The sequence below is a fragment of the Oryctolagus cuniculus genome, chromosome 18 (genome assembly GCF_964237555.1).
Source record: "Oryctolagus cuniculus chromosome 18, mOryCun1.1, whole genome shotgun sequence".
Taxonomy (NCBI): Eukaryota; Metazoa; Chordata; class Mammalia; order Lagomorpha; family Leporidae; genus Oryctolagus; species Oryctolagus cuniculus.
Genome location: NC_091449.1, coordinates 7,129,931 through 7,148,638, shown reverse-complemented (window position 1 = coordinate 7,148,638; position 18,708 = coordinate 7,129,931). Strand labels below are relative to the sequence as shown.

General features: G+C 63.8%; 2 protein-coding genes across 5 annotated transcripts; both read right to left on the bottom strand.

Moving 5' to 3' along the window:
- Positions 1-987: 987 nt before the first annotated feature.
- Positions 988-7,574, bottom strand: KLK6 (kallikrein related peptidase 6). Of its 3 annotated transcripts, none has more exons than XM_070062970.1 (7): positions 7,430-7,496; positions 6,398-6,474; positions 5,263-5,310; positions 4,801-4,957; positions 2,789-3,036; positions 1,927-2,063; positions 988-1,260 (listed from the first exon to the last, which is right to left on the bottom strand). In XM_070062970.1, the coding sequence occupies exons 3-7, from the start codon at positions 5,306-5,308 to the stop codon at positions 1,108-1,110; spliced, it is 741 nt and encodes a 246-aa protein (XP_069919071.1). In that variant the 5' UTR covers positions 5,309-5,310; positions 6,398-6,474; positions 7,430-7,496; the 3' UTR covers positions 988-1,107. The 3 variants fall into 3 exon arrangements, with proteins under 3 accessions (XP_069919071.1, XP_069919070.1, XP_069919072.1); XM_070062969.1 differs by having other exon boundaries at positions 6,398-6,517; positions 7,430-7,483; XM_070062971.1 differs by lacking the exon at positions 6,398-6,474 and having other exon boundaries at positions 7,430-7,574.
- Positions 7,575-13,499: 5,925 nt separating this feature from the next.
- KLK7 (kallikrein related peptidase 7) lies at positions 13,500-18,444 on the bottom strand. Of its 2 annotated transcripts, none has more exons than XM_070062968.1 (6): positions 18,317-18,444; positions 17,625-17,738; positions 16,396-16,558; positions 16,042-16,289; positions 15,303-15,439; positions 13,500-13,966 (listed from the first exon to the last, which is right to left on the bottom strand). In XM_070062968.1, exons 2-6 carry the CDS (start codon positions 17,692-17,694, stop codon positions 13,811-13,813), a joined length of 774 nt encoding a protein of 257 aa, XP_069919069.1. In that variant the 5' UTR covers positions 17,695-17,738; positions 18,317-18,444; the 3' UTR covers positions 13,500-13,810. The 2 variants fall into 2 exon arrangements, with proteins under 2 accessions (XP_069919069.1, XP_069919068.1); XM_070062967.1 differs by having other exon boundaries at positions 18,291-18,420.
- Between the last annotated feature and the right edge of the window lie 264 nt (positions 18,445-18,708).

The following is an 18,708-nucleotide window of genomic DNA, read 5'->3' as shown; positions in this document are numbered from 1 at the left end:
CAGAGCTGCTCCTCCTCATAACCCCGCCATGGCTCCCACTGTGCTCGGGAGAGAGCCCTGGCCTCCCGGAGCTGCCGCCCCAGGTCCTCTCCCATCTTATTTCCTGTCACTCCCACGCCCACACAGTGGTCCTGCCCCTGCCCCACCCCATCTTTGCTACCACAAAGGGAGCCCAAGGAAGGGTACCAGCCAAGCAGGGCGTGTCCAGGTGACTTCCTGGGAGTCAAGTTTGGGGGCTGGTGTTGCGGCACAGTACTTTAAGCCACCACCAGTGACACTGGCATCAGAGCCCTGGTTCGAGTCCCGGCTGCTCCACTTCCCAAGCAGCTCCCTGCTAATGCGCCTGGGAAAGCAGTGGGAGACGGCCCAGGTGCTTGGGCGCCTGCACCCACGTGGGAGACCCCATGGAGGTTCTGGCTCCTGGCTTCTGACTTTGGGCTGGCTCAGCCCTGGTTTTTGTGATGGGGAGTGACCCAGTAGATGGAAGACCTCTCTCTCTCTCTTTCTCTCTCTCTCGATCTTCCATCCACTGGGTCACTCCCCAAATGGCTTCAATGGCTGGGGCTGGGCCAAGTTGAGGCCAGGAGCCAGAAGCTTCATCTGGGTCTCCCATGTGGGTTCAGGGGCTCAAGCACTTGGGCCATCTTCTGCTGCTTTCCCAGCTGCATTGGCAAAGAGTTGGATCAGAACTGGAGCAGCCAGGACTCGAACCAGAGTCCATATGAGATACTGGCATGGCAGGCAGCGGCTTCACCCACCGCACCACAGCGCCAGCCCTGGGGTACCCTCTTCCGAGCCCAATTTCCAGACAAGGAACACACACCATGAAGGAAGGACTTCCTGGGATCCGGAGCTGGAATACCAGCCCCCGACCGCTCCTCTGTGGGGGGCACCGGCACCACAGGACGAGCGGAAAGGACAGAGACCACGGGAGAGACGCTCGCTGCCCCCGCTCGGGCACTGCCGGCGCATCAGGGAGACCTGGACTGCGGGCGTCATTATGTTTATTAAGCACCAGGGGTCAGGTCTGGGCAGGTGGGGACACAGGGTGAGGGATGTTCTGGAGCCAGCCAGCGAGGTTGGAGGTCAGAGGTCAGAAGTCAGAGGTCAGTGGGTGTAAATGGTTCTTTGAATCCAGCCGATGTATCTGCAGACGTCGGTGTAGACGCCTGGCTTCTCCTTGGAGCCACAGGGGACGTTACCCCAGGACACGAGGCCTCGCAGACGGTCTCCGCACACCAGCGGGCCCCCCGAGTCCCCCTGTGGGAAAGAGGGAGGAAGTTAGGTGTGGAGGCCCAGAAAGAGGGAGGGAGAGCAACAGGTCCCAAGGGAGACAAGGAAGAGAAGGGGGAAGGGGGAGGGGGAGGGGGAAGGGGAGGAGGAGGAGCGGGGTGTGTAGGGGGAGACCACAGCGAGACACAGGTGGGGAGGCGGACCCCGGGAGAGACGTGTCTCATGGCTTTTTCTCCAGGGAGCTCTCTCCTCTCATGAGGACAGTCTCATCTGCCCGCCCTTCCTCCCCTCTCCACCTGCTGCGTCTGCGCCGTCTTTGCCGCTGTCCCCCTCTCCTGCCCCTCATTTTGGCACAAAAAAGGGGAGCCTGCAGGCGGATGGTGGCGGAACCCAAGATAAAGGAATTTGGGGGTAGGGGTGGCCCCCTCTGTCTCCAGTGCGGTCCCCAGAGCGTGGCTGCCTTCAAGCAGGACTTGAGGGGGCCCTGTCCGAGGAGGGGCGGTCCCCGCTCCCAGCTCGCCGCGTCTCCGCTGGGCCTCGCGTCTCTGCGTGTTGGGCTGCTTCCCTCCCAGCCTCTCTCTGTCTCTGCCAAGCTGTGCTTCGCCCTGCGTGTCTCCCCCTCTGCCTGTCCGTGGCTGTGCGCGGGGGTCCTTGTCTCTGGCTGAGCGCCGGCCGGCCCCCCGCGCGCCTCACCTGGCAGGAGTCCTTGCCATGCTTCTGGTCCCCGGCGCACAGCATGTTCGGGGTGATCTGGCCCGGGTAGGCGCGCTCACACTCCTCCCGGGGCACCAGCTGGATGTAGGCACACTGGATGGTGTCGGGGAAGTCGCCTGTCCGTGGGGAGATGCCCCAGACTTAGCCCAGGCCCCAGCCTCCCTGCCGCCCCTGGAAGCCCCGCCCGCGCGCCCTGTGGGTCTCTATCTCACACCCCCTCCCCTCTTTCCTCCTTAGAACCCAGCCCACCATCCCTGCCTCCCGACTGGGTCTTTCCCATCACGCTGCGCTCTCATTGGCTCTTCCTCCTCATTTGTCTCCTCTTCTTCACACGCCCTCCTTTCCTATTGGCTCTCCTTGTCTCCTAGGTCCCGCCTCTCCCCGTCTCTCCCACTGACCTCCAGGATTTTCTTCTCTATCAGTCCGGCCCCTGCGGTACCCTCGGGCTCATCATCCACCCACCACTGGACGCTTCTAGGCCACTGGTTCCTTCTGATTGGTGCCCCCTTGACGGACATGGTCCTTTCCTAATTGGTCCCACCCCCCTCCACTGGCTCTCCTTCCTATTGGCTCTGCATCCATTGTCCCTTCAATCCTGCTCCTCTGCTGGGCTGGCTTCTGCCTCCCGTCTTTGCCCTGGAGACCCCTCTTGACCACCGACCCTCTCCCGGTCCATCTCCCCAGACCTCTCTCTGTCCCACCTGCTGGCCTCGCAGCTGTCTCTCCTCCCCGTATCCCTTCTTGCTGTCCCCCAGGCCCACAGCCCACTGTCCCACCCTCCTCTTTGGCCCCTGGGTCCATGGCCCGCCTCCTCCAGCACCCACTGCCTCCCTCTGCTGACCGTCGGCTGTCTTGCCCCAGCCCAGGATGTGACAGCTGGTGTGGGTGGCCGAGCAGTCCCTCTCCAGAGGCAGGGGTTGGATGTGTTCCGAGAGCCTGGCCGGACGTGCCAGGCGCAGCAGCATGATGTCCTGGTCGTGGGTGGCGGCGTCGTAGCCCGGGTGGACCACGGCGCGGACGACGGAGCTCTGCTCCTGAGAGTTCTCCCTCTGCTGCAGGTTATGTTTGCCCAGGTAAACCTGGAGCTTCCTGGGGACGGCGAGAAAGGCCAGGTCTCACCCGGAGCCCCTCCGGGAGGCCCGGGAGTGATGGCTCCCCGGGCCTGCTCTCCCACCGCCGCCTCCCGGGAGGATGGTTTATCCGGGTCCCGTGGACGTGCAGTGCTAGGCCCTGTCCAGTAGGGGGCTTTCCGCTCATTCCCTGAATCCAAAGGGATCAGCCGCAGGTGACGGCCTCAGCGCTCTGGGAGTCAGGGCGGGGAGTTTTGGCCTGCTCTGGCACGGGACAGGTGTCAGTCACTCTGCTTCCCAGAAGTCCCCCACGGCTCCCCAAGGGAGCCCTCCCCCCCAGACTCGGCTCCACCCACAGTTCAGGCTAAAGCCCCTCCACCTTTGAAAGCTTCCCTTTTTTTTTTTTTTTAGATCTCCCATCCACTGGTTTACTTCCCAGGTAGCTACAACAGCCAGGGCTGGACCAGGCCGAAGCCAGGAGCCAGGAGCTTCATCCGGGTCTCCCACGCAGGTGCAAGGGCCCAAGGACTTGGGGGCCATCCTCCACTGCTTTCCCAGGCCATAGCAGAGAGCTGGATCGGAAGTGGAGCAGCCGGGACTTGAACCGGCGCCCACATGGGATGCCGGCACTGCAGAAGGCGGCTTTACCGTCTACTCCAGAGCACCGGCCCAGCCTGGGAGCTTCCTTAGAAGACCCAAGATGGCTCTCCCCTTGGGGTTGCCGGGTGGGGAGTGGGTTCTTGCACTCCTTCTATCTCTCTAGCTCCGCCCCCTTGCTCATTGTCAGGCCGCGGCTAGAATTTCCTCTCACCACCATGAGCCTCCTCTTGCTGACGTGGGTTCCCCTGTCCCTTGCCCCCATCACTGGCTTTTGGGGAAGGTGCGATTGTGTGAGTCATGGGGAGGGGGGGGGCTGTCTCTTAAAGGGACCACGTTCCTGCCCTTCTATCCCCAAGGGCAGGGATTGTGTGTCTCCCTCACCCATGGCTAAATCTTCACTGCCCAGAGGTGGGGGCACTGAATGAATGATGCTTGGGGCAGGACAAGGGGTCCTTGAATCCCTGCCACAGCATGACAGTGTCGTCCCCCCCTAACCTGCACTGCAGGGGGTGGCACCTGTGGCTTCCAACACCTGCACAGTCGCCTGACACTTGTCTTGGAAGTAGCACCCAGAGTCCCTGCCCGGGGAGGTTCTAGGGGGAGCCCAGCTGTTGCTTCTCTCAGCACCTGGCCAGCAGTCGGCTCTCACAGGGGCAGCTGTGAGGATCTGTGCCCCCGAACCTCATCCGGGCCCTGCTCGCGGCAGCTCTGACCTGCTGCTCCCACCGCCCGGCACACCTGCCCAGACATCCCAGCAGCATCTCAAGTCCACCTGCACTGGTGCTGTCCCCATGCTGAGCCTGCATCTCCTTCTCTCCTCCCGCCCCCCCTTGGAGAGTCTCCCAGAACCCGCTTACTCAGGGCAGATTCCTGGAGGTCAGTGCTGCTTCCTCCCGCGCGCTCGGCCTCAGAGTGGCTGCCAAGGACCTCCGCCTGTCTCCGAGGCCTCTGCTACCCTCCCGCATCGCTGGGCCCTCTCCCCCCACCCCGCTCTCGCTCTGTCTGCTCCCCAGGGCACTGACCCCTTCATCAGAGAGGAAGGTGGGACAGAGAGCAGTTTGGGGTTCTCTCTCTGTCTCTCTCCTGCACCCTCAGGGCTGACCGAGCATGGGTCTGGGTCAGCCTCGGCTGGGGCGGGGCAGGTGCGTGTCCCCTGCTCCCCACTCGGGGTGTGCGGACTCACGCTTTCTTGCAGTGGGCGGCCGTGAGCACCCACAGTGGGTGGATGAGGACCCCGCCGCAGAGCAGGTGGCCCGAGGTGTACAGCGCCGCCTGGAAGGGGTGCGAGGCGTTCTCACAGGGCCCCCCGTGCACCACCTTGTTCTGCTCCTCGGCCCAGGCTGCGGGGGGACAGCGTCGGGTCAGAGACAGGCACCCCCCGGGGCGGAGCCCGCTAGGGACCCTCTCACTCCCACCCCTCCCTCGCATCTCCCTAGCCCCACCCTCAACCCCCCAACCTGCCTCCTGCCCCTTCCCCGTCGGGTCTCCACACCCCCCCTTCATTTCTATCCCCATGGCCAAGACCAAGTCTGACCCTTAGCTCTTTCTGACCTTCCGACTCATGCCTCCTCCCCTCCCCACCTGTACCCCTCCCCAACGCACCTCACCAGCGGCCCCCTGCTGCCACCCCTCCCCCGCCCCGCACCTGCAGCCAGGAGGATGAGCGCCACCGTCAGCTTCTTCATGGCCATGCCTGGGAAGGAAGCCAAGTGCCCGTTCAGATGCTGCAGCCTCCAGGGGACCGCTGCGTCTATTCCCACCCCCGACCTTGACCTCTGCCTCTCCCATCCAGCCTCCACAGGGACCGCCGCGTCTGCCCCCTCCACCCCCCGACCTTGACCTCTGCCTTTCCCATGCAGCCTCCAGGGGACCGCTGCGTCTTCCCCTCCCCCCCCCCCGACCTTGACCTCTGCCTCTCCCATCCAGCCTCCAGGGGACTGCTGCGTCTGCCCCCTCCCCCCCGACCTTGACCTCTGCCTCTCCCATCCAGCCTCCAGAGTACCGCTATGTCTGCCCCCTCCCCGCCCGACCTTGACCTCTGCCTTTCCCATGCAGCCTCCAGGGGACCTCTGCGTCTTCCCCCTCCCCTCCAACCTTGACCTCTGCCTTTCCCATCCAGCCTCCAGGGGACCTCTGCCTCTACCCCCCCGACCTTGACCTCTGCCTTTCCCATGCAGCCTCCAGGGGACCTCTGCGTCTTCTCCCTCCCCTCCAACCTTGACCTCTGCCTCTCCCATCCAGCCTCCAGGGGACCTCTGCGTCTTCCCCCTCCCCCCCGACCTTGACCTCTGCCTTTCCCATCCAGCCTCCAGGGGACCTCTGCCTCTACCCCCCCGACCTTGACCTCTGCCTTTCCCATCCAGCCTCCAGGGGACCGCTGCGTCTTCCCCTCCCCCCCGACCTTGACCTCTGCCTTTCCCATCCAGCCTCCAGGGGACCTCTGCCTCTACCCCCCCGACCTTGACCTCTGCCTCTCCCATCCAGCCTCCAGGGGACCGCTGTGTCTGCCCCCTCCCCCCGACCTTGACCTCTGCCTCTCCCATCCAGCCTCCCCAGCTCCCACGAAGGCAGGTGCAGAGGGGAGCCCCTGAGTCCGCAGTGAGACCTGGGCCAGTCTGTCTGTTTCTGGAGGCTCCACTCCATCCTGCCAATCGCGGTGGGGCTGAGCCTGGGGGGGCCTGCGCTCCTGCCCCACCAGGGGACCCCTCCCCTGCAGCCTGGCTCCGTGCTCCCTTCCCCCACCCCTACCACCCTGCCCTAGCCCAGGGTCTCTCCCTTACCGGCTGCGACCCGCTGCCTCCTGGCCCGGGGCCTCTGCGGTTAGGGGAGGAAGGCAGAGAGCCAGGCCTGCAGGATGCTGTGGGACAGAGCAGCCCAGAGCCAGAGTGAGCCGGGCCAGGCTGCAGGGACACAGACTCCCTGTCCTCAGCGGCTCTTGGCGCTTCCTTTTAACCCTTGTCTCCCCAGGTCCCTGAGCCAGAAGGATGCCCCACCCTCTTCCTCCTCACCCAGGCCTCCCACACACATTCCTCCTTCCCCACCTCCCCCTCCTGCTGACCCCTGACCTGCTCCAGGGAGGGAGCACAGTCTGTGCCTGCACGGAGGGTCCAGAATGCTGGTCTGAGGGAGGAGGCTGGGGCTGGAGCCCAGGGTCTAGGGCAGGAGGGGCTGGGGCTGGACCCCTGGATCTGAGGGAGGGACCCCAGGGTTTCAGGGAGGGGGGCTGGGGGCCTGGACCCCTGGGTCTGGGGGAGGAGGGACTGAGCTGGACCCCTTTGTCTGAGGGAGGAGGGACTGAGCTGGACCCCTTTGTCTGAGGGAGGAGGTGCTGGGGCTGGACCCCTGGGTCTGAGGGAGGAGGGCTGAGGCTGGACCCCTGGGTCTGAGGGAGGAGGCTGGGGCTGGACCCCTGGGTCTGAGGGAGGAGGGCTGAGGCTGGACCCCTGGGTCTGAGGGAGGAGGGCTGAGGCTGGACCCCTGGGTCTGAGGGAGGAGGCTGGGGCTGGACCCCTGGGTCTGAGGGAGGAGGCTGGGGCTGGACCCCTGGGTCTGGGGGAGGAGGGCCGGGCTGCATTCCTGGGTCTGAGGGAGGAGGGCTGGGGTTGCACCTGCTGGGGGAACAGCAGATGAGAAATTGCATCCTTGCCCTCCGTCCTGCATGTCCTTGGAGGCAGTGCACTGAGGCTGGAGTCCCCCACCAACCCCAGAACCCTGGCCGGTGTCCAGGGCCCCCAGCATCCCAGGCCTGGGCATCCAGGCAGCTGCGGGCCCTGGGAACCAGCTGCCTGGGTCAGAGGGGTCGGGTGACTCACCTGCCCGTAAGCCCGTCCGTGGGTGCTGCCGGTCTCCCGGTGCCCAGCGCACCACGAGCAGCCAGCCAGGGCGCTTGGGTGTTGTCACCAGCTGTCCCCGCCCCGGCCCCCGGCTGCTGCACAATCACGCTTTGTCTGCCCAGCACCCGGTGCCATGCCCCCCGCGGCTTCCCTTTCTCAACTCTCTTCCCGGCACTGGCACCAGGGCGGGCGGGCGGGCGGGCGGCGCCCTGTCAACACCCTCTTTGTCCCCTCTGGCTGGCTGGCAGCCTCCTGGGGCGGCCCTCGAAGCCCACCTGGCCGACCTGGCCCTTCCGCACTCTGGACGGCGCTGGTCCCTCTCCTCCAAGCCGGCCCCCGTCCGCTCCATCTCTCCCTGGGCATGGAGGGGCTGTCTCCACTCCCCCCCCCCCATGACCTCCGACCTTCTGACTTGCCTTGCTCGCTTCTGTGCAGGTGCTGGGGCCCCGTGTGTGCACAGTGGGGACTTAGCTCCCCTCCCCGGGGAGCCGGCACCCACAGGTGGATTTAAGGAGGTCCTGGCATTCAGGGATGGATGCGGGCAGGAGCACAGGTGACTTGGGGGTGTGGTGAGGCATTGGGGGTGCTCACAGGGGCCCGGGAGGACTCGGGGAGTGACAGCTGCTACTGGTCAGGAGAGAGTGAGAAAAGCCACTGGGGATGCGGGGGAAGCAGCGGGCGGCATGGGGAGGGGAGGGGCGGGCGTGCCAGGCGCTGCCGCCGTGGCATGATGGGGCCTGCGGGGCACGAGGAAGGCGGGGCTCCTGGGATGTCGCTGGGCGACAGGGAGGACGGGCACGGCCCCTCGTGGCCCTGCACTCACCCGGGCCTGGCTGTGCCGTCTCGCTTCTCAGAGGGCTCATTCCGCATCAGTGGCCGGTTGAGAGGCCCAGGAGGCCTCCACGTGCTCTGTGGGGCGACCCCTCCCTGGACCTCGCCTCCTCCTGGACAGGAAGTGGGACCTTCCCCTTCCAAGACCCCACAGGTGTTGGTCCCCACCCCCAAGCACTGTCCCACGGGGTCCTCACGTCCCTGCCTTGGCTCAGACCCTCTGCTCGGCCACCTGCGCACTCACCCCTGCCCTCTCCCCCTTGCTGTGTGCCTCACCCAACCCTGGCTGTTCCCGGCCCAGCCCCCGGCCTCCGGGATCATGCACACGCACACGCACACGGGTGTTTTCCAGGATCCAGGATTTTCCTTAGACCAGGTGGATTTTAAGTGTTCTTATCACAAAGGAAAAACAAATATCTGAGGGCCATGTGTGTTTTTATTTTTATTAAATTTTTTTTTTGCCGGGTAGAATTAAACAGTGAGAGACACAGAGAGAAAGGTCTTCCTTCTGTTGGTTCACCTCCCAAATGGCCACTGCGGCCGGCGCTCTGTGACAATCTGAAGCCAGGAGCCAGGTGCTTCCTCCTGGTCTCCCATGCAGGTGCAGGGCCCGAGCACCTGGGCCATCCTCCACTGCCCTCCCGGACCACAGCAGAGAGCTGGCCTGGAAGAGGGGCAACTGGGACAGAATCCGGCACCCCAACCGGGACTAGAACCCAGGGTGCCGGCGCCGCAAGCACAGGATTAGCCTAGTGAGCTGCGGCGTGGCCGGGCCATGCATGTTTTTAACAGCTCCTTTTAGCCATTTCACAAAGTATGCAGACACAGGAAGGAGGGGCTTCAAAAAGTGCACGGTGACCCAGAATTAAAGGCTCAGTTTATCTGGGGCAAAAAGGAATTGAAATCCTAATGTGCATCTTCCACAGATTTTTTAAAATAAAAAGTAAAGTATTTATGTATTCTCATGTACTTGGAAGGCAGAGAGAGGGAGGGGGGAGAGAAAGAGAGAGAGAGAGAGAGAGAGAGAGAGAGAGAGAGAGAGAGAGAAGGGGGAGGGGGGAGAGATTGGAATCTTCCACCTGCTGGTTCACTCCCCAAATGCCCACAACAGCCAGGGTTGGGCCAGGCTGGAGCCAGGAGCCAGGAGCTCCATCCGGGTCTCCCACGTGGGTGCAGGGGCCCAGGCACTGGCCCCATCTTCTGCGGCTCACAAGGTGCATTCGCAGGGAGCTGGATCCCAGGCAGAGCAAGCAGCGCTCAGATGTGGGCTGCAGGTGTCCCCACCGCTGGCTTCCCGCACTGCCCTACGACGCCCGTCCCGGCAAACCCTGCGAACTTTGGTTGGACCAAAGCGGGTGGCGAGGCACAAATACACACGTTTATAAAGCACAACTGAAAGAAGAGAAAGAAAAAAGGAAAATGAGTCAAAAAGACAGAGGGGGGTTGAGTCTAACGTTTCTAACATTTCAGCCTCCTCTACCCAAAACAGTAAGTCTACCCCGAATCCAGCATCTATCCGAAGTCCTGAATCCGTCCCACAGGCCGCCGCTCCCGGGGTGGCCGCTGGCCAGTGCTCACGACGTCGTGCCCAGAGTGCCTGGGCTGGAGTCGGGCGCCACTCCCAGCTCCAGCTTCCTGCTAAGGCGCGCCCTGGAAGGCGGCAGGGCGTGGCGCAGGTCCTCGGGGGCCGCAGGGCAGGGTCCCTGGGGAAGTGAACCAGCCCTGTCTCTCTCTGTACCCTCCCCCCCATCTCTCCGCCTCTTAAAGAAGCAAGAGCAGCCGTGGAGGGGTCGCTGCTTCCTTGCGCCCCGGAGAGCGGCGTCTCCGCGGTCACCTGCCCTCTGCCAGCCGCCAGGAGCATGCGCAGGAGCGGCCGCTGTGCCGCAGGTGCAGCTGTGCGCCGCTGTGCAAGATCCCTTCAGGTTTCCCCGAGCCAGGCCGTGCGCGCGGCCTCTGGGTCACCCCCGCGGCCTCCTGTCCTCAGAATGCCCTTCCCGCCCCTTCCCGACCGCATCTACCTGCCCTTCAAGTCTTTGCTTCCACAGCCGCCTCCTCCAGGATGCCTTCCCTGAACACCACCCGCCTCCGCCTGCTGCCGCCGGCTGAGTCACTCTCTCGTGTGGGTTCCCACAGCAGGTGCCTCTCCCGGGCTGGACCCGGCGCTCCCTGAGGGCAGGCAATGCGCTGAGTCACCCCTGGCCCACACGATCCGCCTCTATTGTGACAGGGAGACCGAAGTGCACCGGGGGAGTGGGTTACCCAACGTGGGGCACCCAGGACATGATGGGGCTCAGTGCTCGGTGACCCCAAGGGGTCTGCTTCACTGCAGCCCAAGGTGGGCGGCAGGAGGGGCGTGGCTGGCTGGGGGGTGGAGCCTCCACCTCTCTCTTCCTCTTCCTCCGCCCCCTCCTCCCACTCCTCTCCCTTCCTCCTCCTCCTCCATAGCACCCTCCCTGCATTTTTTATTTTGCATATTAATTTCTTTAAAGATGTGTTTATTTGAGAGGCAGAAAGAGAGAGGTCTTCTATCCACTGGTTCACTCCCCAGTTGGCCGCAATGGCCTGAGCTGCGCCAAACTGAAGCCAGGAGCCAGGAGCGTCTTCCAGGTCTCCCACTCAGTGCAGGGGCCCAAGGACTTGGGCCATCTTCCACTGCTTTCCCAGGCCACAGCAGAGAGCTGGATTGGAAGTGGAGCAGCCAGGACTCGAACCAGTGCCCATATGGGATGCCGGCACTGCAGGTGGAGGCTTAGCCTCCTGCACCAGAGCGCCAGCCCTTGCATTAACAGAAAGAACAGCTTCAGGTAGTTCACAGAATTCTAAGAACATAAGATACTTCCATCCCTCCCTCCCTCCCCGTTCTCTCTTCCTTGTTCCTGTTTTACAAACTCTGCAATGATATTTTTTCCACTGCGTCGTGTCTTTAGTTTATCTTACAGCCAAAGGCTGACGCTCGGAGTGGAGGAGCCAGTGAGGGCACCGTGTGCCGGTCACCAGCGACCGTCCTGGCTTGGCCACACTTGCGCCTTTCCGCCATGTCTTTCTCCAGTGCGCTTGCTCTGAACACGTCTTCGTGGAGAAAGTGTTTTGTGAGGAAGCCTCGCGGGTGCGTGAGCGGGAGAAGCAGCGGAAGTCACTGACAACGTGGGGGTGGGGGGCTACTCTGTGCGAGGCCACAGCGCCCCCTGTAACTGACCCTCCCCGGCATCTCCAGCCCCACACGCAGCGACAGGGACAGGGCTAAAGGCTCCAGGGTGGGAGGTGGAGCGGGTTCCGGGACCTGGAGCTCATTGCGCTCACACACGCTGCCTGCTCGAAGGAGAATCAGCCATTAGACACAGCTGCAGGGGGCGACCCTCAGGTCAACGCCATGGACCTGCCCCCGCCAGGCGTCTCCGCGATGGTCTAGCGCAGCTACAGTGAGGGCTCATTCCGGATTGAAGATCGCTTCGTGTGTGTAGGAGAGAGAGACGGGGAGAGAAGGTGAAGCTTCATGGAGGTGGGTGGACCCTGACCATCCTTAAACTGGACACAGGCCCAGAGGCAGAGGGGGCAATGGGCTGGGACCCCTGGGTCTGAGGGAGGAGGGCTGGGCCTGGACCCCTAGGTCTGAGGGAGGAGGGGCTGGGGCTGGACCCCTGGGTCTGAGGGAGGAGGGCTGGGCTGGACCCCTGGGTCTGAGGGAGGAGGGGCTGGGGCTGGACCCCTGGGTCTGAGGGAGGAGGACTGGAGGCTGGACTCCTGGGCCTGAGGGAGGAGGGCTGGGGCTGGACCCCTGGGTCTGAGGGAGGAGGGGCTGGGTCTGGACCCCTGGGTCTGAGGGAGGAGGGCTGGGACTGGACCCCTGGGTCTGAGGGAGGAAGCACAGTTGATTGGACTCTTAGGTCTGAGGGATGAGAGGCTGGGGGCTTAGACTCTTGGGTCTGACAGGCTGAGACCTGCACTCCTGGGTCTGAGGGAGGAGGGGCTGGGGCTGGATCCTGGGTCTGAGGGAGGAGGGGCTGGGGCTGGATCCTGGGTCTGAGGGAGGAGGGGCTGGGGCTGGAACCCTGGGTCTGAGGGAGGAGGCACAGTTGATTGGACTCCTAGGTCTGAGGGATGACCTGGGTCTGACAGGCTGAGACCTGCACTCCTGGGTCTGAGGGAGGAGGGGCTGGGCTGGACCCCTGGGTCTGAGGGAGGAGGGGCTGGGTCCCTGGGTCTGAGAGAGGAGGGCTGGGCTGGACCCCTGGGTCTGAGGGAGGAGGGGCTGGCTCCTGTGTGTTGGGTGGGCTTCCTGTGTGCACAGCTCTGGTGCCTGCAGGATTTCTACAACAGGAAGTGACCGGGTGAGGTTGGAGAGGCCCCCAGGGGAGACCCTGGAGCAGAGGAGGATGTGGAGGGAGTTGGGTGGGGAACAGGAAGGACAGGTAGGCGGCCAGGGCCAGGTGCAGGCCGGGGCACCTCTGTCAGCAGCGTCTGAGGTGTGACTGCCCAGAGATCTTTGAGGGCAAGTGGCTGGCGGAGGAGCCAGGCTCTGAGTCACGGGGGACGCCTCCTTTCCCTGGGCTCTTCTCCTGCCTTTTGGGGTACAGGCGCCCACGAGCAGGCTCCTAGTCGGCATCTCCTGTTGCCGGGGACGCTGTGGGCAGGCCTCGTGGTGCACCTGCTGCACTCCTCCTCCCCTCCTTGTCTGTCCCTGGGGAGTGCTCAGAGCCACCTCTCTTTCCACCCAGGGGAGGAGAGCCTGTCCTCACCTCCCCCCTTCTCCTGTACCTCCTTTTACAAATGGGGGACACCGAGGCCTGGGGGAGGAACGGAGCCCTGCGGCCATGTGGGCAGGCAGGACGGGGGCTCAAAACCAGACCCGCTTTCCCCTCCAGCCCCCCTCCCTTAAGGTCGCCTCCAACCTTAGGTCACCAGAGCTTCCTGGTTATAAAAATGCAGAACCAGGGGGGTGCAGCTGGAGGAAGGGGGACCCCCACCTGCAGATCCGCAGCCAGCCTTGCAGCTTTGACCCTGCAAGTATTTCACTGTACGTGGAAAGAATCCCATGCATCCATTTTCCCGTATCTCTCTCTCCCCATTTCCCATCCCGGAGCCTGAACGGTCTTCTGTAACACGCATGACCCTGCCTCAGTGTGGTGTCGAACGACGTGGCTCGGGGTTTAAACAACCCACTAGTGCAACATGGATCAAGCAATCCCAGGATAAACAATATTCTGCCGACTTCAACCTCGCTGTGCGTTTTGTATTTTTATTTGCTAATGCTCTTCTTCGAGGAAATGGAACGACGGAATCTGGACAGTCCGAGGTTGTCTGAGTTTGCGGGTCCCCTGCCAGCAGGCATCTGTGCCCACCCTCAAGGGTTTCGGTGCCGGGTCCTTGCTGTTTTGACTCTTCTGTAAACGTGACGTATTGAAGTCTTTCCACTTCGCCCTTGAGGAAGGGTAAAGCCTGAGGTGGCAGGATCAGCCACAGAGGGCCGTCCGTGTCCTCCCGTGCACCCTCTGCCCTCCAGGGCATGCCTGGTGCACGCTTGGCGGTGGGCTAGCGATGCGTCCTCATGGTCCTGTTTATCCAGTCGGTGAACTTGCACACTTGCGTGTAGACGCCTGGGTCGTTGGGCTGGCCGCAGGGGAACGTCCCCCAGGACACTATACCTTGCAGGGTGCCTCTGCACACCAGCGGCCCCCCCGAGTCACCCTGCAGGGAACAGAACGGGAGATGAGCTCAGGTCACCGCCTTTGCAATGGTAGAGCGTGGAGTTCCACCCCAGCCAATGAGAAGAGACTCACTGTCTCTGGGAACCAATGGGAGGGCAGAGATTAGTACCATCAGGGGCCAGACAAACCAGGCTCTTGGAAGACTGGAGCCCTGGCCAATTGGATCAATCTGAGGGAGGGGCGGGGCTTCTGGGGATCCAAGCAAGGCTTGTCCTGTGAGCGCCAGGGGATGCAGACACACAGTGGGGACGTGGCGCTCCGGCAAACCTGGGTGAGCACCCATTACGCCATTGGCAGGAAGAAAATATGGAGCTCCTGTTTCAAAAATTAAGAATTTAGGGAGCTGGCCCTGTCGTGTAGGTTAAGCCGCCTGCAGGGCTGGCATCCCATGTGGGTGCTGGTTCTACTTTCGGCTGCTCCACTTCCAATCCAGCTCTCTGCTGTGGCCTGGGAAAGCAGTGGAAGATGGCCCAAGGCCTTGGGCCCCTGCACCCATGTGGGAGATCCGGAAGAAGCTCCTGGCTCCTGGCTTTAGATCAGCACAGCTCCAGCCATTGCAGCTATTTGGGGAGTGAACCAGCAGATGGAAGACCCCTCTCTCTCTGTCTCTCCCTCTCTCCCTCTCTGTCTGTAGCTCTGCCTCGCAAGTAAATAAATCAATCTTAAAAAAAACTTTAGAATTTCAAGACATGTCATACCCAAAGCCCCACAATGGACCTCATATCCAAATTTTAAATAAAGCCAGCATGGTACAGTGCTGTGCCAAGACATTCAATCCAATAAAGACTGATCCACTCCTCATTTAAAATTGTGATAAAACAGTGGCATTTCTTCCTTTATCACAGGTTGTTTGCATGGCTTTTTAATTAAAACTAATTACTGTATTAGAGGGCTGGCATTGTGGCCCAGCCGGTTAAGCCACTGCCTGCAACACCGGCATCCCATATCAGAGCAAGGGTTCGAGTCCCGGCTGCTCCACTTCCCATCCAGTTCCCTGCTAATGCGCCTGGGAAAGCAGCAGAGGACGGCCCAAGTCCCTGGGCCCCTGCTCGCACGTGGGAGACCTGGATGGAGTTCCAGGCTCCAGGCTTTGGCCATTTGCAGATCGAAGACCTCCCTCTCTGCCTCTCTCCCTCTCTCCCTCTCACTCTACCTTTAAAAAATCTTTTAAAAAATGCCGTGTTAGATTATGTTTCCCTGGGCGAGCGCCCTCCTGACTCCCCGGCCCCACCCCGCCCTGCACGGCGAGGCCGCCCGGGGGCTCCCGCCAGACGCCGGCAGAGGGCGCTGGCGGCGCGGGGCGGCGCGGGGCTCACGTTGCAAGCGTTGGTCTTGGAGTCGGGGATGCCGGCGCACAGCATGGACTTCCCCAGCAGGTCCTTGTAGACCTTCCTGCAGTCCTCGGCCGAGATGAGCTTCACGTCCGTGCACATCAGCCTGGAGGGGAAGGTCACTGCGGGGCGGGGAGGGCTCAGCTGGGGCCTGGAGCTCGGAGCCCAGAGCCCAGCGCAGGAGGGGGGCGGGGCTGACCCTGGGTCTGAGGGAGGAGGGGCTGGGCTGGACCCTGGGTCTGAGGGAGGAGGCTGGGGCCTGGGCTCCTGGGTCTGAGGGAGGAGGGGCTGGGCTGGACCCCTGGGTCTGAGGGAGGAGGGGCTGGGGCTGGGCCCCTGGGTCTGAGGGAGGAGGGTCTGGGGCTGGACCCTGGGTCTGAGGGAGGAGGGGCTGGGCCTGGACCCTGGGTCTGAGGGAGGAGGGCTGGGGCCTGGACCCCTGGGTCTGAGGGCAGAGGGGCTGGGGCTGGGCTCCTGGGTCTGAGGGAGGAGAGACGGGGCTGACCCTGGGGCTGAGGCGGGAGGGGCTGGGGGTGAACCCCTGGGTCTGAGTGGGGAGGGCTGGGGCTGGGCCCCTGGGTCTGAGTGGGGAGGGTCTGGGGCTGGACCCTGGGTCTGAGGGAGGGGGCTGGGCCTGAGCCCCTGTGTCTGAGGGCGGAGGGCTGGGGCTGGGCCCCCGGTCTGAGGGCGGAGGGCGCCGGCTCCTGTGGGGGTGCGGCCTCACCGTCGGGACTGGTGGTGGTGCCCCAGCCGGACACGGTGCACATGGTCCCGGGGGGCTCGCAGCGGGCGGGCAGCTTCACTTTCCTCACGCTGGAGGACAGCCTGGCGCGCTGGCTCAGCTTCACCAGCATGACGTCGTTGACGTGGGTCTGCGTGGAGTACTGGGGGTGGCGGAAGGATCTGGACGCCTTGATCTTCTGCGCGTTCTTGTCGTCCAGCCGGTCGCTGCCCAGGTGCACGGTGTACTCGCTGCGAGCGAGGGGGGACGGACGCTCAGAGAGGGAGCCTGGGGCGCGGCGGGACTGGGGCGCGGGGTCCCGGAGGGCGCAGGCGCGCGGCCGGCGGCGCTGCCCACCTCATCTTGCAGTGCGCGGCCGTGAGCACCCAGCGGTCATTGAGGAGGACCCCGCCGCAGTGCAGCTGGGTGCCGCTGAGCAGGGCCACCTGCCACGGGTGCGAGCCGGTCTGGCAGGGGACGCCTTCGATGATCTTGTCTCCTCCGCTCTTGTCGCCCTGGGCTGGAGACAGGACACCGCGGCTGGGGGCTCCCAGGCAGAGGAAGGGGAGACCCGGGAGGAAGGAGAGGAGCAGGGGAGGGGGCCTGCGGTCCACCTGCTGAGCCCGGAAGTCGGCTGAAGCCAGGGGGCCCTTATTCACTTAGTTACTGCTTCTGTTTCTTTAGTCGGTTTTAGTTCTTTGTAAGGCGAGTGACAGAGAGAGGGCGAGATGGAGAGAGTTCCCATCTGCCCCAAATGCCTGCAGCCGCTGAGCCTGGGCCAGGCCAAAGCCGGGACGGTGGGACTCCATCCAGGTCTCCCACGAGGGTGGCGGGACCCAGGCACGGGGACCATCTGCTGCTGCTTTCCCGGGCACGGAGGCCGAGATGGGGCTCAAACCCAGGCCCTCTGATACTGGGCGTGCCCCCCCCCCAAGGCTGCACAGCAGTGTCCAGCCCTGATTCAGTTTGAAAGGCGGGACACAGAGACGCCGCGGCTGTTGGCTCACTCCTTGAGTGCTCGCGGCACCTGGGGCTGGGCCTCACGGAAGCTGGGAGCCCAGAACTTGGTCCAAGTCTCCCCCGCGTCGGGAGCGGGACTGGGACGCAGCCCAGGCCTTCGGATGCGGGGTGCGGGCGGGCGAAGCAGCCTCACCACCAAAAGCTGTCCCAAGACAGAAGCGGTGTCAAAGCCACCGCCTGCAGTGCTGGCATCCCATATGGGCGCCGGTTCTAGTCCCGGCTGCTCCACTTCTGATACAGCTCTCTGCTACGGCCTGGGAAAGCAGCAGAAGACGGCCCAAGTCCTTGGGCCCCTGCACAACTGTGGGAGACCCGGAAGAAGCTCCTGGCTCCTGGCTTCGGATCGGCCCAGCTCCGGCCGTTGCGGCCATCCGGGGAGTGAACCTGCGGATGGAAGACCTCTCTCTCTCTGCCTCTGCCTCTCTGTAACTCTGTCTTTCAAATAAAGAAATAAATCATTAAAAAAAAAAAAAAGACAGAAGGTTTCTGACACAGAGAGGCCTTGGGGCAGGGCAGTGGGGACACAGGAAGCCAGGGCGGGCCCAGCCTCCCAGGCCGGCACTCACCTTGCCCATTGGTTCCCAGGGCTAAGGACAGCAGCAGGATCAGCAGGGGCGGCAGGGGGGACCCGGGCATGGTGCCTCGCAGCCTCTCAGCCTCTCAGCAGCAGCCAGATGGAGCTGGGCCAGGGGAGGAGTCAGCAACCCGGAGCCCAGCCTGGCCCTCCTCCCTCAGACCCTGGAATCCAGGTCCAGCCCCTCCTCCCTCAGACTGGGAGTCCAGCCAAGCCCTCCTCCCTCAGACCCAGGAATCCAACTCTGCCCTCCTCCCTCAGACCCTGGAATCCAGGCCCAGCCTCTCCTCCCTCAGACCAGGAGTTCAGCCCCAGCCCTCCTCCCTCAGACCCAGGGATCCAGCCCCAGCCCTCCTCCCTCAGACCCAGGGTCCAGCCCCAGACCCTCCTCCCTCAGACCCAGGGTCCAGCCCCAGACCCTCCTCCCTTAGACCCAGGGGTCCAGGCCCAGCCCTCCTCCCTCAGACCCAGGGTCCAGGCCCAGCCCTCCTCCCTCAGACTCAGGAGTCTAGCCCCACCATGAACCTAAAAGTCTGGCTTTTCAGTCTTTTTTCCCCGAGACACCCCAAGTCTCAGGCCCGCAGCCCCGCGTCTCTCAGGAGCCGCAAGGTGGGGTGGAAGCAGCCCCAAACGCCCAGCCCGCATCTCCGGTCCTAACCTCACGTCCTGTTTGGCCTGGCTCACCTCCTCGGGAGGGTCTGACCTGACCGCAGCCACCCGCGGACTCAGGAGGGCACTGGGCGTCTGCAGCCCTTGGCCGGGCCCAGCTCTTATAGCGCCCCCGCCCCCACGCCCACCCCTGGCGCCCCGGGGTGCAGGCGGAGCCCGCTGGGGGACGCCCCCTCCCTGCCTTTGCGGTTGTGGTTATCTGGGAGCCTCCCGGGCGACTGGCACCGCACCAGCCTCCTTGCCAGAGCCGGTCGGGCGGGCGGGATCCAGCGCTCGCCCCCGCACATTCTGGCCGGGTCCTCCCTCGGGCTCCTTGTGGGGGTGGAACCAGGCTCTGCAGGGCGAAGCGGGGTTGGGGATGGGCAGCACTGGGGAGCGTGGCCTTGCCCGCACTCCCTCAGCCCCAG